At 46.2% G+C, this 23,666-nt stretch overlaps 1 protein-coding gene across 5 annotated transcripts in view; it reads right to left on the bottom strand.

Annotated features, from left to right (window-relative positions):
• Nucleotides 1-8,390: 8,390 nt before the first annotated feature.
• The window catches only part of ZNF333 (zinc finger protein 333), a 30,708-nt gene continuing 15,432 nt past the window's right edge, over nt 8,391-23,666 (bottom strand). For all 5 annotated transcript variants that reach the window (XM_031006518.3, XM_055371987.2, XM_063701791.1 and 2 more), the window contains 6 exons: nt 22,251-22,338; nt 13,897-13,985; nt 13,129-13,255; nt 12,283-12,378; nt 11,640-11,716; nt 8,391-11,145 (listed from right to left, as the gene is read on the bottom strand). In XM_031006518.3, the coding sequence (XP_030862378.1) occupies nt 10,048-11,145; nt 11,640-11,716; nt 12,283-12,378; nt 13,129-13,255; nt 13,897-13,985; nt 22,251-22,338 (1,575 nt within the window). In that variant the 3' untranslated portion in view covers nt 8,391-10,047. The remainder of the gene's footprint in view (nt 11,146-11,639; nt 11,717-12,282; nt 12,379-13,128; nt 13,256-13,896; nt 13,986-22,250; nt 22,339-23,666) is intronic.

The raw sequence follows: 23,666 nt of genomic DNA, 5'->3' as shown, positions 1-23,666 counted from the left end.
TGTCTCAAAAAACAAAAAAAAGTGTATCGTTTGACCAACATCTCCCCAACCCAAGCTACTGGCATTTAGTTAATAGAGTCCAGGGATGCTGCTAAACAGTCTTCAGTGCATAGGGCAGTTCCTACAGCAAAGAATTATCTGGCCAATAAGGTCACAGTTGAGAAACCCTGACTGTAGGATGCAATGAATCTCTCAGTTTCTCTTCAAAGGTTCAGTCTGTTAACCTCCTTGTCTCTGTGCCTCCCTGCCCCAAGTTACTGTAAACAGCCTTCCCGTCGGCACTAATCAATAACTCACATCTGTTCCCTCGGTCACACATTCTGCACCCATTCCACCCCTCAAAACCACACACATACCCTTCAAAACTGCACGTCACACCATTGTAACTCACATCCCCTTCCCCCTTCCTTATCTGGGAGAAATATTCGCAAGTAGCCAATTGGGTCAGCTTACATTGTGCTGACCCCAGCCCATGGGGGAAGGACATGGAGGCAGGGATTGCGTTAAGGATATAAAACCCCCCTGGCCTCCTTTGTTCTCTGTGCTCTTGGATCTTGATTGACGTGAGTGGCACCCTTCTGCAGAAGTAAATTGCCTTGCTGAGAGAACTTTTGCCTCAGTGCTGGTTTCACTTTGCGGCACCCAGCATTTATTGCTAGAGCATTTTTATATTCAACATGACCTAAGGTGTAAAGGGATTCACATGGAAGTTTTTGCCATTTTCTTCATCCTTTCCATTGTCATCATAGGTCACTCATTCCCAGGTCTAGAGAAAGTTTGATGCAGTAACTGTTGTTTCAGATGAGTGGCTTCACCTGCTTATCTTTCTATTGAATACATTTATAAGTGATGTGCTTCAAGAAATTCTTCAAAGCTAAACATAAGACAAAGTTTCTACATATCCTAGCAAGATAACATGACCATTTAAAAACTGATATGAAGCTACAGAAGAGACCTCAGGGATGAGAGGAGGAGACCACCCCCACAACTTCAGCCAGACCTCAGAGAAACGGACTGTCATCACACCCTAGCATAAGAAGAGACACTAAGCAGTGAGGTTTCTGTCTTCAGCCTGTAGATAGAAAAAATATTCGAAGAATTATCTCATGCCTTTACCAAGTCTCAGCTCAAATTTTGCAGCTTGAGTATTCTGAAAAAAAATTTTTTTTTTGAGACGGAGTCTCGCTCTGTCGCCCAGGCTGGAGTGCAGTGGCACAATCTCGGCTCACTGCAAGCTCCGCTTCCTGGGCTCACACCATTCTCCTGCCTCAGCCTCCCAAGTAGTTGGGACTACAGGCGCCCGCCACCACACCCGGCTAATTTTCAGTAGAGATGGGGTTTCACCATGTTAGCCAGGATGGTCTCGATCTCCTGACCTCGTGATCCACCTGTCTCAGCCTCCCAAAGTGCTGGGATTACAGGCGTGAGCCACCGCACCTGGCCAAATATATTTTTAAATACTGGAAATTTTTATAAACTCTGAATTCCAAGGTAAGATAGCTCAGTTTACTTTATAAATGTGTACCTGCATGCATGTATACATAAGCCATTGATTTTCCACCATTGTGGGGAAGAGGGTATAGGGTGAGACTTAACATTAAATGGGATTAAAGGAAATGATTAGGATACTGGGACTCTTAAGTTTGTAAATCACTGCCTCAGATATTTGGTTATATTTAACTAATAGGTACATGATATAGTTTGGATGTTTGTCCCCTCCAAATCTCACACTGAAATGTAATCCCCAGTGCTGGAGGTGGGGCCTGGTGGGAGGTGTTGGATCATGGGGGCAAATCACTCATGAATGGTTTAGTAATCCCTTTGCTGTAAGTCAGTTCTTGCTCTGGTAGTTCACACCAGATCAGGTTGTTTAAAAGAGTATGGAACCTCTCCACTCTGTCTCTTGCTCCTGGTCTCACTATGTGATGTGCCTGCTCCCACTTTGCTTTCTGCTGTGATTACAAGCTTCCTGAGGCCCTCACCAGAAGCCGAGCAGATGTTGGTACCATGTTTGTGCAGCCTGCAAAACAGTGAGCCAATTAAACCTCTTTTCTTGGGCCGGGCATGGTGGCTCATGCCTGTAATCCCAGCACTTTGGGAGGCCAAGGCGGGTGGATCACAAGGTCAGGAGATCGAGACCATCCTGGCTAGCACAGTGAAACCCTGTCTCTACTAAAAATACAAAAAAATTAGCCAGGCGTGGTGGCGGACACCTGTAGTCCCAGCTGCTCAGGAGGCTGAAGTGAGAGAATGGTGTGAACCCAGGAGGCGGAGCTTGTAGTGAGCCAAGATTGTGCCACTGCACTGTCTGGGCAACAAAGCAAGACTCCATCTCAAAAAAAAAAAAAGCCTCTTTTCTTTATAAATTACCCAGCCTCAGGTATTCCTTTATAGCAATGCAAGAACAGGCTAATACAGAAAATTTCTGAAAATGTGAAAGCAGCTTTGGAACTGTGTAACGGGCAGAAGTTGGAAGAGTTTGCAGGGCTCAGAAGGAAGAAGGAATATGAGAGAAAGTTTGGAACTTCTTGGAGACTGGTTAAAGGGTTGTGACCAAAATACTGATAGAGATATGGACAGTGAAGGTCAGGCTGAGGAGGTCTCAGATGAGGAACTTACTGGGAACTGGAGCAAAGGTCAGCCTTGTTATTCCCTGGCAAAGGACCTGGCAGCATTGTGTCTATGTCCTAAGGCTTTCTGGAAGTTTGAACTTAATAGTAATGACTTAGAGAGTGTCTGGTGGGAGAAATTTCTAAGCAGCAAAGTGTTCAAGGAGAGGCACGGCTGCTTCTAACAGCTTACAGTCAGATGTGGGAGCAAAGGAATTAAAGTTGAACATTATATTTAAAAAGGGAAGCAGAGCATAAAAACTTGGAAAATTCTCAACCTGGCCATGTGGTAAAGAAGGAAAGAGCATTTTCAGGGGAAGAATTTAAGAGGGCTGCAGAACAACCACTTGCTAAAGAGACTAACATGACTAAAAGAGAGTCAAGTGCTAAGATCCAAGACAAAAGGAAAAAGGCTTTGAAAGCATTTTGGGGATCTTCCAGGCCACCTCTCCCATCACAAACCCAGAAGCCTAGGAGAAAAGAATGATTTAGCGGGCCAGTTCCAGGGCCCTGCTGCCCTGTGCAGCCTTTGAACACTGTTCTCCACGTTCCAGCCACTCAAGGCTCCAGCCTTGGCTCAAAGGGGCCCAGGTATAGCTTGGGTTGCAGCTCTGCAGGTTGCAAGCTGTAAGCTTTGGTGGTTCCAGGTAGTATTAAGCCTGCAGATGCTCAGATTGCAAGCATGAAGGAGGCTTAGTGGCTTCCACCTAGATTTCAAAGGATGTATGGAAAAGCCACGGTGCCCAGGAAGAAGACTGACATTGCGGCATAGCTCCCACAGAGGAACTCTATTAGGATTGGATTCCCCCGTACCCCCAAAAGAATCCCTACCAGGGCACTGCCTAGTGGAGCTGGAGGGCCACCTCCCTCCAGACCCCAGAATGGTAGATTCACTGGCAGCTTGTGCCCTCTGCCTGAAAAACCTGCAGGCACTCAACTCCAACCCATAAGAGCAGCCATGGGGGTTGCACCCTGCAAAGCCACAGGGCTGGAGCTGCCCAAGGCCTTGAGATCCCATATCTTGCACTAGTGTGTCTTGGACGCAGGACATGGAGTCAAAGGAGATTTTGGAGCTTTAAGATTTAATGAATGCTCTTCTGGGTTTACAACTTGCATGAGGCCTGTTGCCTTTTTCTTTTGGCCTGTGTCTCCCTTTTGAAATGAGAATGTTTAACCAGTGCCCATACCACCATTTTCTCTTGGAAGTAAATAACATGTCTTTGATTTCACAGGCTCATGGGGAAGGAATTCATCTTCAGATGAGACTTTTGACTTGGGACTTGGGACTTTTGATTGAGTTGATGGTGGAACAACTTATGACTTTGGGGAGGTATTTAGAAGGCATGATTGTATTTTGCAATTTGAGAAGGTATTGAGATTTAAGGGGCAGGGGCAGAATAATATAGTTTAGATGTTTGTCTCCTCCAAATCTCTTGTTGAAATGTAATCCCCAATATTGGAGATGGGGACTGGTGGGACGTATTCGGATCATGGGGGCAAATCCCTCATGAATGGCTTAGCGTCATCCCCATGGTGCTGTCAGTTCTCACTCTAGTAGTTCATGCGAGATCTGGTTGTTTAAAAGAGCATGCAATCTCCCCTGCCTGCTCGCTCCCATTCTCATCATGTGATGTGCCTGCTCCTGCTTCACTTTTTGCCATGATTGTGAGCTTCCTGAGGCCCTCGCCAGAAGCTGAGCAGAGGCTGGTGCCATGCTTGTAGAGCCTGCAGAACCGTGAGCCCATTAAACCTCTTTTCTTTATAAATTACCCAGTCTCAGGTATTCCTTTTTAGTAATGCAAAAACAGACTAACACAGCACATCTCTCCCTAAAAGTGCTTGGTATTTGCCTACATTTATGAAGAACATAGCATTAAATACAGCACCAAATAGGTGCTCAATATTTTCACGGAAAGAATTAATGCACATGTGTAAGAATCAAGCAGCAGTCATCTAATGAGGAATAGCCAAATTTTTAAACAAAGTTTTTCTTTTTGAGACAAAATTTCACTCTTGTTGCCCAGGCTGGAGTGCAATGGCATGATGTTGGCTCACTGCAACCTGCACCTCCTGGGTTCAAGCAATTCTCCTGCCTCAGCCTCCAGAGTAGCTGGGATTACAGGCTCCCGCCACCACACCCAACTAATTTTTGTATTTTTAGTAGAGATGGGGCTTCACCATGTTGGCCAGGCTGGTCTCGAGCCCCTGACCTCAGGTGATCCACCCGCCTCGGCCTCCCAAAGTGCTGGGATTACAGGTGTGAGCCACTGCGCCTGGCTTAAACAAACTTTTTAATGGAGAAAATGTCATCCAATAAATCAACCAAGTGTGACCCATCCTCGTGTGAGCCATCCTAGAACATCACCCACTGTGGACCAGGTTGCCAGTGTTATAAGCATGTGCTCCCCAAGTGAATCAGTAAGAGAAGTTATCTGGGGAAGAGCAATGTATGATCTTACTGTGCTAGGTTGGAAGGCATCAGGCACAGCCCTTCTAGAGAGTGTGTATTTCTCAGACCTAGCACTTCTCATTCTGATCTTTTTGATCCATTTCTTGTTTTGTCCCCAGACCTGCTAGAGGCAAAGCATCTTCTGGGTCAGCTCATTAAGATAGGCAAGGACAAGAAGAGTCTTGAGTGGGACCTAGACAGTGGCACCTGTTGACTGAAAAGGCAGTACACCAAAAGATGAAGACACCCTGCAGGGTGTTGATGATGGTGAAGAGATAGGCAACAGCATAGCAACTGGGCCCACCTGCAGAATGCTCAAACACCAGGTGCAGCCCAAGATGAACAGCCGATCTGTCACCTTGAATGTCAGCATCCTGGATTGGATGAGAAAAGAGGCCCATAATATACCCATAATAACAAAGGCTATTCCATCTCCATCCCATGGATATCTCTGCCCTCTCCTGTTGGTGATTTCTCAGACTGAGTTTTGATCAACCTAGATCTTTACTGTTGATAATTCCCCACAAAAGAAATGCCATTTGGATCCAGGAAAGCATTTTAACTTGGACCAAGGAGAGTAGTGACACTTCATAATATGGGTTTCAAAAGAAGTGTGACGATCAACACAAAAAAATCAGTTGCATTTCTATGCACTAACAATGAACAACCCAAAAAGGAAATTGAGAAAACAAATCCATTTACAATAGCATTAAAAACAATAAAATACTTTGGAATTAACTTAACCAACAAGATGAAGAACCTGTACACTGAAAGCTAAAAAGCATTGCTGAAAGAACTTAAAAGAGACACAAATAAACATACTATGTTCATGGGCTGAATGACTTAATATTTTTGCAGAAACAGAAAAATATCCATCCTAAAACTCATATGAAATCTCAAGAATATCAAACCAAGAAGTCAAAACCATCTTGAAAAAGAACAGAGTTGGAGGTCTCACACCACACTTATTTCAAAATTTATTGTAAAACTACAGTAATCAACACAATACGGTAATGGCATAAAGATAAGACATATAGACCAATGGAATCGAGGAGGGAGCCCAGAAATAAAACCTCACATTTATAGTCAAATGAATTTTGATAAGGGTGCCAAGACCATTCAATGGGGAAAGGACAGTCTTCAACAAATGGTGCTGGGAAAACTGGATATGCACATGCAAAAGAATGAAGTTGGACTCTTTTCTTACTCCATATATAAAAATTAACTTGGCTGGGCGTGGTGGCTCACACCTGTAATCCCAGCACTTTGGGAGGCTAAGGCAGGCAGATCACAAGGTCAGGAGATCACGACCATCCTGGCTAACATGGTGAAACCCCATCTCTACTAAAAATACAAAAAAATTAGCCAGGCATGGTGGCATGCGCCTGTAATCCCAGCTACTCAGGAGGCTGAGGCAGGAGAATCACTTGAACCGGGGAGGCGGAGGTTGCGGTAAGCCAAGATTGTGCCATTGCACTCCAGCCTGGGCAACACAGCAAGACTCCGTCTCAAAAAAACAAAAACAAACGAACAAATAAAAATTAACTCATAATATATCAAAGACCTAAATGCAAGAGCTGAAACAATAAGACTCTTAGAAGAAAACATAGGGGGTAAGCCTCACGACATTAGATTTGCAATGATTTTTTGGATATGACATCTAAAGAAAACAAAAAATATCTATAAGTTGGGCTACACCAAAATCTTAGACTTCTGCATATCAAAGGATACAATTAATAAAGTAAAAAGGTAACCCCTAGAATGGGAGAAAATATTTGCAAATCATATATCTGATAAGGAGTTAATATTCAGAATATATAAAGAATTTCCACAACTCAACAACAACAAAAAACTAATTTAAAAATGGTCAAAGGACTTAGACATTTTTCCACAGATGACATACAAATGGTCACAACTAAGAAGGAAAAGCCCAACATGTGTTCTTCCAGCCTCTGCTTCTGTCATGTTTGTCAACATTCCATTGGCCAAAGAAAGTCACATGACCAAGCTCGTCTTCAAGGTTTGGAGAAATAAACTCTACCTCTTGATAGGAGGAGCTGCAAAGTCACATGGAAAAGACATATACATAGAGGGATAGAAGAAGTCATTGTGGCAACCATCTACCACTGCATCATTACTTATCAAGAATATGCAAATTAAACCTAAGAAACTGCTGCATACCCACTAATGTAGCTCAAATTAATTTGTGTGACAGTACCACATGTTGCCAAGGATGTGAAGCAATGAAACTTTCATTCATTGATGTACAAATTGAGGTGTAAATGGTTTCAACCACACTGAAAAACTGTCTGGCAAGATCTACTAAAGCTAAAGATAGGTCTCCTCCAAAATCCAGTAATTCCATTCCTACATTTATACTCATGAGAAATGAATACCTATGTCCACAGTATGACTTAACAAGAACATTCACAGCAGCTTTATTCATAACAATAAAACCTGCAGGATTATTCACAATAGCCAAGATATGGAATCAACCTAACTGTCCATCGGTGGATGAATGGATAAAGAAAATGTGGTATATCTACAAAATGGAATACTATTCAGCCTTGATGAGGAAGGAAATTCTGTCATTTGTGATAACATGGATGAACCTGGAGGACAGAACTCAAATGTTTGTAAACAGAATAGAATTTTTAAATTGTGGTATATTCAGACTATGGACTATTACACGGCAATTAAAAATCATAAACTACTGATAATACAACATAGATAAATCTCAATGACACTATATTAAGTGAAGGAAACAGACACAAGAGGGCTGTTTATGGTTCCATTTACATGAACAGGAAAAACAAATCTATGGTGATAGATGTCAGAATAGTGATAACCTTTGAGGATGAGGTGGGGCCCAAGGGAAATTTCTGGGATGATAAAATATTTTGATGGAGCCCGTGGTGGGTATAGACATATACAAAATTCACCAAGGTGTACCCTAAGATTTATTAACGTTTATGTAAGTTATACCTAAGAGAACTTTAAAACCAAAAAAAAAAAAAAACAAGTAAAAATGGAGACTAGTCCCCTGGGTCTGCCACTGTAGAGAGAGTCAGGCCTGTCACATGCCACCCAGATGACTTTGATAGCCCACCTTAACTTGCTGGGCCTCAGCTTCCTCATCTGGGAATTGGGGATAACAGTACATACCTCAAAGTGTCAGTGTGAGGACTAAATTAAAAGATGCAAAGCTTCAGGCAGTGGCTACTATCTATTAATAGTAAACTCTAAATAAGTATTTACTATCATTACAATGAATGGTTGAATGTTCAGTAATAGGGAAAAGGATGATCACTTTATAAGAATAAAAGTAACAATTTGTTGGAAATGTAAAAAATGTCAGTATCTATATTTAATTTCATTGCTTCAAAACATATATATGTATGTATATACATAAATTTAAAAACTGACAGAATGACAAAGATTTTTCAGCAATACATAATCATGGTGGGAGAGTTTAACACACCTCTCTCAATAAATGCTAGATCACAGATCAACATTTATAAATGTGTAGATGGTTTTTAAACACATTTGCTTGATCTAGCAGACATTTGTAGAATACAATACATTGATTTCAACCATCCATGAAGCATTTATAAAAATTGACATATACTAAGTGCATCAGTTAGGAATTATATTCAGGTGAAATAAACCTCCCACCAAAAACAAAAACAAACAAAAGAAAATTGTACCAGTAAGAAGTGCATATTTTTCATGTATGGGACATCCAGAAATAAATAGTCCAGGGCTGCTGCAATCACATAAATATGCCAATTCTATTAAATCTATCCTAAATATCTTTTAGATTACAGAAGCAAGATGGTTATGACTTCCGGCCACCCTCTTCTTAGCTTGTGGCTTTTACCCTTATGGTCACAGGAGGGCTCCTCTAGCTCTAGAAATCATGTCTACTTGTCCAAAAGGCAAGAAGTGGAGAGATGTGGCTACATGAAACCATCCCTGAACACAACACCTTCCCCAGAGTCACATCCAGTGACTTCTCATATTCATACTAGCCAGGACCGGAGGAAATGGCCTGCCCTTGCTTGCAAGAAGGGCTGGGAGACGGAAGCTTTTTATTATTATTATTATTATTGAGACAGAGTTTCACTCTGTTGCCCAGGCTGGAGTGCAGTGGTGCAATCTCGGCTCACTACAACCTCTGCCTCCTGGGTTCAAACAATTCTCCTGCCTCAGCCTCCCAAGTAGCTGGGATTACAGGTGCATGCCACCAAACCTGGCTAATTTTTGTATTTTTAGTAGAGAGGGGATTTCACCATGTTGGCCAGGCTGATCTCGAACTCCTGACCTCAGGTGATCCCCCAGTCTCAGCCTCCCAAAGTGCTGGGATTACAGGCATGAGCCACCATGCCCAGCCGGGAGATGGAAGCTTTTTAATAGTGCACACTGCCAATCTGAACAGAAAACCCAGGTTCTTTTCTAAGGAGGAAGGGGCAATTTGGGTTGGCAGCTAGAAGAATAAGCCACACCAGACCTAATAGCAAATCTCAGCAAATACCTATGACTCAGTAACAAAGAGGCCACATACTCTTCTCATCATGTAATTAAATTAGAAACCAACAACAAAAAGGCAACTAAGAAATAGCCATACAACATGCAGGAACCTTCCAGAAAGATAGAAACATTCTATCTCTGGAATGGGGTGTTGGTTACATGCATGTATGCATCTGTCAAACTCATCCAACTGTACACTTCAGATGTATGCATTTCACTATAAGTCATTATACCTCTATGAAAATATATCCACGTATTAGTTTTGAAAAATCTAATTCCAAATAATAAATGGGTCAAAGAATAAATGATAATGGAGGTTAAGACGATAATGGAGGTTAAGACAATACTTACAATTAAACCAAAATGAAAATATTATACATTGAAACATAAGCTGCAGCTAAAGGAGTATTACGAGGGAAAGTCATAGCCCCATGTGTTTATATTTTTACAAAATGGAAGTTAATTAGCAAGGGGCCCACAGTATGGATGAGACATGGATAAAGGCAGGCTGCCATTCCTAATGTTCTCTCTTCCCACGTGGGTTCTTTTGTGTACAGTGAGTGAGGAGCTGTGCCTGAAGGCTTTCTCACACTGATTACATTGATAGGGTCTCCCGGCACTGTGTGTTCTCACATGTACAATAAGATGTGAAGACTGACCAAAGGCTCGCCCGCATTCCTGGCATGCATAGGGCTTCTTGCCACTGTGAGTCCTTGCATGTTTCCTGAGGGATGAGGGCTCACTGAAGGCTCGCCCACATTCCTGGCACACATAGGGCTTCTCTCCAGTGTGAGTTCGCATGTGACTCTTCAGGGTTGAAAGACGACTCAAGACCTGACCGCAAGTCCCACACTCATACAGTTTCTCCCCTGTGTGTATCCTCTTGTGCACGTTCAGATGAGTGCTCGTCCGGAAGGGCTTGCCACACTGGTTGCATTCATATGGTTTCTCTCTGGTATGGGTTCGCAGATGTGTCTTCAGTGAAGAGTGTTCCCTGAAGGCTTTCCCACACTGGCTGCATTCAAAGGGCTTCTCTCCAGTGTGAGTTCTCACGTGGCTCCTGAGGGATGATGGCTGATTGAAGGCTTTCCCACAATCTTTACACTCATAGGGCTTCTCTCCTGTGTGGTTTCTCTGGTGCAAAATCAGGTTAAAGTTCCTCGTGAAGGTTTTCCCACACTGACTACATTCAAATGGCTTCTCTCCGGTATGGGTTCTCATGTGTCGCCGGAGATTCGAGGAATATTTGAAGGCTTGCCCACATTCTTGACAGTCAAAGCACTTCTCTGCAGTATGAGTCTTCTCATGCCTGATAAGGTCAGAGCTGTATCTGAAGGATTTTTCACATTTGTTACATGCATAGGATTTATCCCCACTACGGATTTTCTCGGGCACAATTAGGTGGGCACTCTGGAAGAAGGAATTTCTAATCTCTTGACATTCATAGGACGCCTCTCCAGCATGAATTCTCTGGTACTGGAAAAGTGGTTCGATGCTGTTAAAAGGTTTCTCAAGTTCATTATATTTATAGAGTTTTTCTCCAGGCTGAGGTTGCTCCTGTCGAGGAAGGAAAATGTGAAGACCAAAGGCCTTATTAGATTCACAGATATTCTCCCCTATGTGAAATGAATGTAAGAAAAAGACAGTTCTATATCTGATACTTTTACCATTTACAGAGTCCATACCATTTCTACCCAGAGTCCCTTCAAGTGGAATAGGGTGGATACTCTGTTGCAAAGAGCTATCTTTTCATTATTTTCATGCGGCTTCTTAGATGCAGAATTTTTCCAATTTGTGTAAGGCTAAATTAAGTCTTAAACACTTTGTATGTGTCGTATCTGTGAAAATGCTTACTTGTACAAACATGATCTACATTTAGTTTTCCACCAATTCATGACATTCACGGACTCTCTCCCAAGAAACTGCTTCCTTCTGGGTAAACACTTCTTGCCTCAAATCTCTCTTGGCTCTTGGGCTGCTTTTCTAACTTACGGTTAACCCCAGACTCATCCTACTATAGAGAACCACGAATAATCCCTGGTGAGCCTTACCCCTTTCACATCAATGGACAGGATCTCCGTAAAAGTATCTTGGCTAGGAATTGCCTCTTGGGGTTGACATTGAGGTTCTGAAATGAATTAGGGAAGAAAAAGTTAAGCACACAGAGAAAGAAACTGTGGGATCAAGGTCACCTCAAAAGTAGGCAAGGCACATGTGGACTTTTTTTTCCAAATACTGATCCTATGTACGGGAAGAAATTGCAATGAGAAGGAATGCATCTAAAAGTTAAGGAAAATTTTAAGGTGTGTGGCTAGATGAGAAGTTATGTAATCAGAGGAACATGGGAAGGAAATAGTAGGTAATTTACCAAAAAAGGATTCTACGAAGATTGTGACTAATGTTGAGGAAAAATATTAGCGAGAATGTACAGTGGGGAGGAAATGGATAAAATATACATGTGGAAATATTAAATATGAAGAGAAAGTAGGACAGATCTTTCTAGGAGATTAATGCAAAGTTTTAGAGATTAAAAAGGAAAGAGAAAAAGGAAAGAAGGTGGCATTTAATAAGGGAGCTCAACCAAACAGGCTTCTCAGTCAAAGGTATGAATAGGTTGCCCTGATAGACAGTTTCCAAACTGGACACTCCCCTTACTGACCAGAGCTGATGCTCACCTGATCTGCCTGGGCTCACCTGCACAGGTGTCTGAGAGGACGCCCCTGTCAGTGGTCCACTGCTCTCCTCTTTCTTCCAAATAAGACAACGCATTGGGTTTGCACAGTTGATCAGCTGCTCATGAGAAAAAAACACATGTGCGAGGACTGTGCCATGCCCTGACACCAGGGCCGATATTCTCAAGTCTTTAGGGGCTCTAGAGATGAGAGTGGCAAAATGCATGTGCCTAAATTCTGATGGCCACAGCCAAACTCTTCCACTGAGCAACTAAATACAAGTTCCCTCACTAGGTCTCAGAGGACACTGAGGCTCTCCGGTCTACAAAACCAAGGGCCTAGCTAAGGAATACATTTGAGAAGCCCAAAAGCTTTTAGTCACAGAAAGACAGGGCAGTAAAAAGATCTTCATTCCACAGAAAGGCCAGTAAGTAGACTGGAAGCTCATGAAGATGGGAATTATCTGTTTTTTCACCTCTAGGTTTCCCAGACTTGGCACAATTTCTAGAGCTCATGGTTGGTACATAAATGTGATGAAAAGACAAAGCCTTGGCCAGGCACAGTGGCTCATGTCTGCAATCCCAGCACATTGTGGGGCTGAGGCAGGTGGATCACTTGAGCCCAGAAGTTCGAGACCAGTCTGGGAAACATGGCAAAACTCCATCTCTACAAAAAAGTACAAAAATTAGCCAGGTATGATGATGCACCCTGTGGTCCCAGCTACTCGGGAGGCTGGGGTGGGAGGATCACCTGAGCCCAGGAAGCGGAGGTTGCAGTGAGCCAAGGTCACGCCATCACACTCCAGCCTAGGCAACAGAGCAAGACTCTGTCTCAAAAAAAAAGGAAAGAAAAGATGAAGCTGCCTTACCCACAGAGGCCAGGTTCCTGTAGTTCTCCAGCATCACATCTCTATACAGGCTCCTCTGAGTAGAGTCCAGAAACACCCATTCTTCTGGGGTGAACACCACAGCCACATCTGCAAAGGTGACTGGTTCCTAAAACACACATCCATCCCGGCTCAGCCAGGGACCACCCCCACCAGTACACCAGAGGATGCTGGAGGCTGGCAGGCCTGGGGAAGGGAAACCCCAGGCAGAGGACTTTCAGACAGTGTTCTGAGATCCCGCAGAATCTGGCCCTTAGCTCAGGACTCTGAACCAGAACTCCTCTCTCTACTCTCCACTCCTTAAGTAAGAACAGCAAGAGGCAATAACTAATGTTGCAAGTCCTCGACCTCAGGACAGGACTTATCTATTGACAAGGAGCCAGGAAGCTCTTGCAGATTTGTCCCCCTTCTAGCTCCAGGGTCCAGCAGACCTGAGCACGGTACAGGCAAGAGGGAACTATCTGGAAAATGACTCAACTCTTTGTTCAGTGAGACCATGAAGACCACAAAATGAGGACGGCTGACATCCTTGCTTTGTTTTCCCTCCTGGTGCTCAGCAGCCTGGGGAGGGTCTGAATGAGGTGGTGGGATCATGGCCCACGCTCCCTTGCTGACACCCACTGCAAGAGGCCCAGTCCCTGAAAGCATGGAGACCAACCCCATGAGATGATCCAGACAGGTCACAGGAAGAAGGCAAGTCCAGCCTTTGGGCACAGCAGTGTTCTTTTAGAACAAGAAGTTCTTACCTACCTGTGAACAGGCGGTTGGCAGCCCAGGAGCCATAGCTTCTTCCTCCACTTTGTCCTCCTGAAGCCAGGCAGGGTCACGTGCAGGCACAGCTAGGGGAGAAGGGAAGAGGCATGAGGGTTGGTGCCTGGCCTACTGGGCACACTCACAGGCCCCAAGGCTGCCCACCCTGGCTGTGAGTGATCACATGTGTACACACACACATGCACACACTCACAGGGACACACACATGCAGACACATATCTGCAAGCTCTTGCACACGCATGCATGCAATCACATGCACACACGTACACAGACATGCACACATATACACACAAACACGCACACATATACAGTTACATACCACATGCACCTGTTCATATATATAACATATACACACAGACCAGCACACAAAGAGACATATAGACGTGCACACACACACACACACACACACACGCATGCCTTCATTCCATATCCCAAGAGCCATAGACTCCATAATTCACCAGGAGACTCCAAAGCTCCTGCAGCCCCCACCACTGTCCCGACTCAGCTTTGGGACAGCTTTTCCTCCCCGGCTGCCTGGCCCCTTCCTCTGCCCCCCTACACTGCAGGGCTAGTGGTGCTCCAGGACTTACCACAAATCGAAGGCAGATAAACCACAACCAACCTGCAAGTCTGCCTTAAAAAGAAACTTCCTTCCCACCTGCCTTCAAATCAACACCACTCCTCGCTCTGCACCAGGCATCCTCCTTCTGGCCTATGACAGACAAGCAAGCAACTCCCCGATCATCCCTCGTCCCCTGCATCCTCACCTCTCCCTCCCGATGGGACCTTTCCCCTCACTTTTTTAAACCTGACCCACGCCCAATCCCTGACCCCACATGTGTTCTCTGCAGCTGCCGTAACAAAGTATCACAAACTGAGTGGCTTAAAACCACAGAAAGGTATCTTCTCGCAGTTTTAGAGAGGAGGAGTCCAAAGTTAAGCTCAGCAGGGCCACGCCTCCTCTGACGCTCTGAGAAGTCCTTCCTTGCCCCTCCCTGGCTTCTGGTGGCGGCCATCGACACTTGGGGCTCCTTGGCTTGTGGATGCATCACTCCAATGTCTGCCTCCACCGTCACACGGTCCCCTCCCTGTGTGTCTGTCTTCACCTGGTGTCTTCCTCTTCTCATAAGGACACAGTCATGTTGGATTGGGGCCCAACCTTGTGACCTCCTAACTTGGTTACAGCTGCAAAGACCCTATTTCCAATAAGGCCACATTCACAGGGTTAGGACTTCGGCATGTCTTTTTGGAGGGGCACAATTCAAGCCATAACACCCCACTCTTCCCTTGGGCTACCTCTATCTCTTCATTCCCTATCGTGGGCTATCTACCCTCTGTGCCCACTTCCTCCCCTCCCACTTGCTTCCCATCTCCACCATTCCAAGGGCTGGCACCACCCTGGAATCACCAGTGACCTCCATCCGTGCTGGGAAATCCCACTGATGTGTGCTCATCATCCAATCTCTCCTGGGTTTGTTGTTGTTGTTTTGAGCCAGAGTCTTGCTCTGTCACCCAGGCTGGAGTGCAGTGGCACAATCACAGCTCACTGCAGCCTCAAACTCCTGGGCCCAAGTGATCCTCCCACTTCAGCCTCCCAAGTAGCTGAGACTACATGTGTGCGCCACCACACCCTGTTAATTTTTTTTTTATTTTTTTAGAGATGGGGGTCTCACTATGTTGCCCAGGCTAGCCTTGAATTCCTAGCCTCAAGCGATCCTCCCACCTCAGCCTCCTGAGTAGCCGGGATTATAGCTGCAAGCCACTGCACCTAGCCAATCCCTCCTTCTTGTAGCCCACCCAGCCTGTGATCAGTGATCACAACCCCAGCCTCCTCTTTTTCCTGTAAGAGCTTCTTCTCCAACATGTTGCTGGCGTCCACAGGTTGCAGGCCCTCCTCTTCGTGTCTCCCTCAATTCTCTCTGCCTTGGTGTGCAACCTCACCCATTCTCTGGGTGTCAATTCCCAAATCTTCATGATGAAGCCCAAATCTCCAGGCTGACTCTCACATCTGAACACCAGACCATGTATCCAACCATTGGTTCAAATCTTTCTGCCCATCTAAGGGAACAGGAATAGAAGGTACCCAAAATGAGGTCCAGAGGTCAGAGCTTCCAACCATAGGGGATTTGTTCCAGGCCTGGAAACCTCATAGCATTTGCCCTGATGGGTTTTAAACTTGCTCAGGACCCATGACCCCTTTTTCTCCTTTTGAAATGGGAATGTCTATCCTTTGCTTGCCCCATACCGTATTTTGGAAGCAGATCACTTGCTTTCTGGTTTCTCACAGGTTCGCAGATGGAGAGGAATTTTGCCCCACAGTGGACTACACTCTGAGTCTCCCTCATACCTGCTGTAGATGACTGACATGAAGAGTTGTGGGATTCTCATCAGACGAGATGAAACTTTGAGTTGATGGTGCTTAGATGAGATTTTGCCCTTAGAGTTGACGCTGGAATGGATTAAAACTTTGGGACCACGTGAGTGTATTCTGCATGTGGAAAGGACATGAATTTGGGGGGACTAGAGAACAGACTGCTATGGTTTGAACTGTGAACCCCCCAAAAAAGAGAAGTCCTAACCCCCAGTACTTCAAAATGTGACCTTATTTGGAAATAGGATTGTTGCAGATGTAATGAGTTGAGACGACAGGAGAATAGGGTAAGCCCTTAATCCAATATGATGGTTCTAACAGAAGAGACAGAGACAGATACACAGAGGTGAGACGGCCATGAGGCAACACAGGCAGAGACGGGAGGGCTGCATCCACAAGCCAAGGAGCACCAAGGGCTGCAGGCCACTGTTAGAAAGCAGGTGGCAGGATCCTCCCCCCGAGCCATCAGAGGGAGCACGGCCCTGTCGACACCTTAATTTCGGACTTTTGGTATCCTAAATTGTGAAAGAGAAATTTCTGTTACAAAAAAAACTAGGCCAGGCACAGTGGCTCACACCTGTAATCCCAGCACTTTGGGAGGCAGAGGCCAGCGTTATCATTTGAGGTCAGGAGTTTGAGACCAGCCTGGCCAACATGACGAAACCCCGTCTCTACTAAAAATACAAAAATTAGCTGGGTGTGGTGGCACACATCTGTAGTCCCAGCCACTCGGGAGGCTGAGGCACGAGAATCACGTGAACCTAGGAGACGGAGTTTGCAGTGAGCCAAGATTGCACCACTGCACTCCAGCCTGGGCAACGGAGCAAGACTATGTCTTAAAAAAAAAAAAACACTCATCACCGTCCTCCCAAAGCCTGCTCTCCCTAACCATGTCCTCGATCTCAGGAAGTGCTGTCCGTGTCTTTGATCAGAAATCTCACCCCTCTCTGACACTCTACAGATCCCAGCAACTAATCAGAATAAATAGTGATGACGTCTCTACATGGCGGTACTCACCCTCAAGCCCCTCTCCCACCCATTCCCGCTACAGCCAACACCTACATAGAGCCTTTTCTTTTTGGATCCACTGAAATGTCACCCTCAGAGTGCCCCATCCTGAGGTCTCCTCCCCTGTAGAAAGAGCCCCTTCTCTCCTTTTCTCTGATAGGACCCTTTCCCTTTCTTCGCAGCTCTTACCCATCTGTAACCAGCTATGTATTGCTGCCATGAGTGTTTCTTTTCTGTCATCCTCACTGGATTGGAAGCTTTGTAAGAATAAGCCTGGGCGCCTTTTACCATCCTGTCCCCGATACCTTACTTGGCACAAAAATGCTCCATGTCATTGGTAAATGAATACATGAACCACCAAATCAACTCAACCACCTCAATATAAATGTTTTATATGCATTATTATTATAATTTTTTTGAGACAGGGTCTTGCTCTCTCACCCAGGCTGGACTAGCTCACTGCAGCCTTCAATTCCTGGGCTCAAGTGATTCTCCCTCCTCAGCCTCCTGAGTAGCGAGACCACAGGTGCACACAACCATGCCTGGCTAATTTTCTTATTTTGTAGAGATGGGGTCTCGCTATGTTGCCCAGGCTGGTCTCCAACTCCTGGCCTCAAGAAGTCCTCCCACCTCAGCCTCCCAAAGTGCTGGCCTCTATGTGTTTTAAATCATTCCTCACTTCCCTACTGTGCAGAAAGGCGTTAACCCAGCAGGCCTGGATGGGCTCCTTAACGAGATGTCTTTGCAAGGTTGGCCCTTGGGTGGAGTCTGGGAACTTGGATTTCAGGAAGGTTCCCGCCCCCCTAACTGGTAAGAGAAACTCGCTCCACTTAAACTGCTTGTACAAACAATGCAGTTTATGTTGAACACCTGCTTTCTTTCTGAAAGTCTGGAATTTAGGGACTGTTTCCTCCAAAACTCACACCAAAACGTTAATCCCCAGTGTCGGAGGCGGGACTTGGGGGCAGATCCCTCAAGGATTGATTAACGCTCTCCCTCAGAGAGAAGGAGTACTCTTCTACTACTTTCCAAGGAAGCTCGTTGTTAAAAAGAGCCTGGCACCTTTCCCCCTTCCCTTCCCTTCCCTCCCCCACTGCCCCCGCTCCTGCTTCCTCCCTCACCATGTGATCTCCGCACACTGGCTTCCCTTCCCCTTCTGACCTAAGTGGAAGCAGCCTGAGGCCCTCGCCAGGAGCAGATGTTGGTGCCGTGCTTCTTGTACAGCCCACAGAACCATGAGTCAGATACACTTCTTTTATTTACTTTTATTTATTGTTTTATTTTTTAAGAAGGAAATCTCACTCTGTCGCCCAGGCTGGAGTGCAGCGGCGCAATCTTGGCTCACTGCAACCTCCGCCTTCCGGGTTCAAGCAATTCTCCTGCCTCAACCTCCCAAGTAGCTGGGATTACAGACATGCACCACCATGCTCGGCTAATTTTTACATTTTTAGTAGAGACAGGGTTTCGCCATGTTGGCCAGGCTGGTCTCGAACTCCCGGCCTCAAGTGATCTACCCACCTTGGCCTCCCAAAGTGCTGGGATTACAGGCATGAGCCACCACACCTGGCACCCCCTTTGCTGATTCTGCTTCATATCCACTTCTGGTAATAAATCACAGCCACGAGTACGACATCTCCTGTGAGTCCTCCTAGTAGATCATCAAGCCTGGGGTGGTCTTGGGGGAACCCAGCACACCTCCTCCACACTCAACCCCAAGTCTAGACCAGCACCGTTCTACTCCTAATGGCCTCCACCTACCACTGCTTTCCTCCCTGAGCCCACGCTCCTCACAGGTGCTGGGGGTGCGGTTCTGTTAAAACCACAGGTGCATTGCACCACTCACCTAAACACGTCACTGGCTCCCAGTGGGCTTAGAACATGGGCCAAGGTTCTTTTCCTGCACTTCCAAGCCCTGAACAATCTGGAACCTGCTTCTTCTTCAGTCAGCTCACACCACTCTCTCTCCACTTCTCCCTGCTGCCTTCACACCATCTTCCATGGGCCCTGGATGCAACCAGTTCTCTGCTCCATGGGGAATTTTATCAATGTTGTTCCTAAGCCTGATATCCTCTCTCTGAACCTCCTAACAGCCCAACAGCTGACCAAGCTAAATGTTATAGTATTTATCATGGTCTAGGTCAGGGTTTGACCCCCAGGGGACATTTGGCAATGTCTGGTGTTGAGCTGTCGAGCTGTCATTCCAAAATACCATGCGCTAGGTGACTTAACAGAAATTTGCTGCTAACAGTTCTGGATGCTGGAAGTTTGAGATCAGGACGCCAGCATGGTCGGTTCCTGGTGAGGGCTCCCTTCCTGGCTTGCAGATGGCTGCCTTCTGGCTGTGTCCTCACATGGGCAAGAGAGCTCTGGTGTCTCTTCCTCTTCTTGTAAGGGCATGAGTTCTGTTGGTTCAGGGCTTCACCCTTATGACCTTATTTAACCTTTATCACCTCCTTAGAGGTCCCATTTCCAATGGCACCTTCGGGGGAGACATTAGGGCTTCAACATGAACTTGGAGAAGGGGAGCACAATTCAGTCTGCAGCATCTAGAGACATTTTAGCTTTTCATGACTAGGGGGTATGTGGCTATTATGAGCTGAATTGTATTACCCCAAAAATTCATATCTTGAAGTCTTAACCCCTGGTATCTTATCTCACCCCTGGTAACCATATTTGAACATAGAGTCTTTAGACATAATTAAATTAAAATGATGTCAGTAGGGCGGGCCCTAGCCCAATATGACTGGTGTACTTACAAGATGTATTAGTCTGCTTTGCACTGCTATAAAGAACTACCTGAGACTGGGGAATTTATAAAGAAAAGAGGTTTAATTGGCTCCTGGTTCCACAGGTTGTACAGGACGCATGGCTGGGGAGGACTCGGGAAACTTACAATCATGGCGGAAGGCAAAGGGGAAGCAGGCACGTGCTACATGGCTGGAGCAGGAGGAAGAGAGTGAAGGGGGAGGTGCTATACACTTTTAAACAACCAAATCTCGTGAGAACTCACTCACTATCAAGAGAACAGCAAGGGGGAAGTCCACCCCCATGATCCAGTCACCTCCCACCAAGCCCTTCCTCCAACACTGGAGATTACAATTTGACATGAGATTTAGGCGGGGAAACAAATCCAAACCCTATCACAAGAAGACGACATTTGGACACAGACATGTACAGAGGGAAGATGACGTGAAGATATAGAGAGAAGATGGCCATCTACACACCAAGGAGAGGCTTCAAAAGGAACCAACACTGCCAACACCTTGCTCTCGAGCTTCTGGCCTCCAGAACAGTGAGACAATATATTTTTGCTGTTTAATCCACCCAGCTGGTGGAACTTTGATATGGCAGCCCTAGCAAACTCATAGAGGAAAAGTGCTCGTAGCATCTAGTGAGTTGAGGCAAGGGATGCTGCTCAGCATCCTATAATGCACAGGATGGCCCACAGCTGAGAGTGAACAGGCCCATTATCAGCAGTGCTGCAGTTGAGAAACCCTGGCCTAAGCTTAAATATCCATCCTTTCCCAGAACTCTCCCCTGTCCCCTGAGATGAAGTCCTTGTATAACACACTTCCACTGGACTCTGTCATTCATTTCGAACTCTGACCACCCAGCTGACCATGAGCTCCATGGAGGAGGGGTCAGTGTTTTCTTTGTGACTGTTTCCTGGTCCCCATCTCACCACCGGATGACAGTGGTGGTGTTACCCGCTTCAAGAAGTAACAAAATAGGTCAGGCACGGTGGCTCACACCTGTGGTCCCAGCACTTTGGGAGGCCGAGATGGGCGGATCACCTGAAGTCAAGAGTTCGAGACCAGCTTGGCCAACATGGTGAAACCCCGTCTTTACTAAAAATACAAAAATTAGCCGGGCATGGTAGCGCACCCCTGTAATCCCAGCTACTCGGGAGGCTGAGGCAGGAAAATTGCTTGAACCCAGGAGGGGGAGGTTGCAGTGAGCCGAGATCGTGCCACTGCACTCCAGCCTGGGTGACAGAGCGAGATGCTGTCTCAATTAAAAAAAAAAAAAAAGAAGTAACAAAATAGAGCCTGGCCCAGAAGACTTACCAAAAATATACTGAAGAGCAACACAAGACTTAGATCTAAGAATTGTTCCCTGTCAAGAAGAAAACAGAGATTCCAGACACAAGAGTGGATGGCACTTTTAAGAAACAAAGTTTATTATTCTTACTAGAAGGCCAACTGGAAGAAAACAAACACCTTACTGTTAAAGTTAAAATGTTATTTGTCTTCTAGAATTAATTTCTTCCCCACTTCTCAGGAGAAGTGGCTTTGAACCTATTTCTTTAGAGACAGGGACTCATTCTGTCACCCAGGCTGCAAAGTGCAATAAAGCGACTGTAGTTCACATCAGCCCTGACCTCCTGGGCTCAAGCGATCCTCCTGCCTCAGCCTCTTAAGTAGCTGGAACTTGAAAGGCACCATGCATGGCTAATTTTTTTTTTTTTTTTTTTTTTTTTTTTTTTTAGAAATAGGGGTCTCACCATGTTACCCAAGCTGGTCTTGAACTCCTGGCCTCAAGCAATCCTCCTGCCTAGGCCTTGCAAAGCACTGGGATTAAAGGCATGAGCCACTGCAACCGGCCTGAACCTCATTTATAAAAACACAGTTAAAACACAGGCCATTTCTAGTAAATTCAATCATAATTTTTCAAAATCAACATTATCGTGTAGTCAAGAATTTCATGTTGCCCAAAGAGAGGTCTGGCCTTTGCTGTGGTTGAGTGAGCCCTCTCTTTCTTAAAGATCTGTCACTGGAAGTGCCCTCCCCCTTAAACACACAAATAATGAGAGAGGCCTTCTGTATCCTCTCTATGGTGCCACGGCAGTGCCTGCAGTCAGAGGAAATGCAGGCAGGATAGGATACAAGTTCCTGGACAGAACACAAGGACAGCAGGGCCCTCTGGCCACGTGTTCCACGCAGCACTCACTCACCAGAATCCCTGGCCACCCATGGGTTGCGGTGGCCCAGTGTAGGCACTGGTATCACCACCCTCTGAATCTGCACAGCGGCCTCCAGTCCCTGGACAGAGTGACAGGGGTCACAGATTAGAGTCAAGAAGCTGAGGGGGCCACTCACACCTGCTCACCCCAAATGAACGTGCATGTTTGATCCTGCTTTGGGGAACATATTAATAAAAGAAGAGAGAGACCCATTTACCTTGTCAGGATTTACCCAATCCTTAAATACAAAGCTAATCACTGTGATCCAAAATGGCCTGGAGAGAGGGCACCCAGGCAGGGGCTGGGGAAGGTGGCACCCTCCAAGGAGGCTCCAGAAGTCAGGGAAAAGCTGGGAAAAAAGTGGGGAGTGGATGGCCAGGAGGTTGAGGGGTGGAGGGAAGATGGAGTTTGGAGGTGGACCCGCGTGAATGAGGAGCAGGCAGTCAGTGAGTTTTTCTGGGAGGAAGACCTCTCCTTGGAGTAGGATGTGATCTCTTCTCTGCTGGAAGCTGCTCGCTCAGGAAACACATCTGACCTGACTTGCACTTCTAAGGGATCCCTCTGGCCTCTGTGTCCAGGGTGGAGCCCAGGTGCCTGTCAGGAGCAGAACTGGAGTCCAGGAGAACTAACGGTGGCTCTGGGCAGGATGGCAGCAGCAGGGACAGGAGGGGCAGCTGGAGGTGGGTTACATTTTGGAGATAACGCTAGCAGGACTTGGTGGTGGATGGGAGGTTGGGGGGTACATGCAGCAGGTCCCTCGGGGGAGGGAACAGGGCAGGGACGAGTGGGAAGAGGCCTTTTCTCCTCATGCAGGGCTCAGGACGTGCCTTACAGCAGCAGTCACCAACCTTTTTGGCACCAGGGACCAGTTTCATGGAAGACAATTTTTCCACAAACCAGGGTGGGGGTATGGTTTTAGCATGAAACTGTTCCACTTCAATTATCAGGCATTAGTTAGATTCTCATAAGGAGCCTGCAGCCTAGATCCCTTGCATGCACAGTTCACAATAGGATCAGCTGCTGCTGATCCGACAGGAGGCGGAGCTCAGGCATGGATGCTCGCTGCTCACCTCCTGCTCTGCAGCCTGGTTCCTAACAAGCTAGGGACTAGTACTGGTCCACGGCCTGGGGGTTAGGGACCCTTGCCTTACGGCATCTCTCTCCCATTCTCTCTCTGCCTTGGTAAGGACACGCAGGGCCCTAAGCCAAGAGGTCCTCACTTCCCTGAGCCTGGATGCTCCCTTGCCCAGCCCTCAGGTCATAGGACCTGCCAGTTCCTGTCAGTTTCGAGGTTATGGAAGCAGTGGGGCTGGGGTGGAAGGACAGGAAGAAAAAAGGCTGGACCAGGAAAGGCAGGGCCCACGGTCCAACAACCAGACCCTCCCCAGGACCCGCCCTGGAGCCCGC

The sequence above is a fragment of the Gorilla gorilla genome, chromosome 20 (assembly GCF_029281585.2).
Source record: "Gorilla gorilla gorilla isolate KB3781 chromosome 20, NHGRI_mGorGor1-v2.1_pri, whole genome shotgun sequence".
NCBI lineage: Eukaryota > Metazoa > Chordata > Mammalia > Primates > Hominidae > Gorilla > Gorilla gorilla.
The sequence above is the reverse complement of the archived record's forward strand: the minus strand, read 5'-3'. Positions and strand labels throughout refer to the sequence as shown.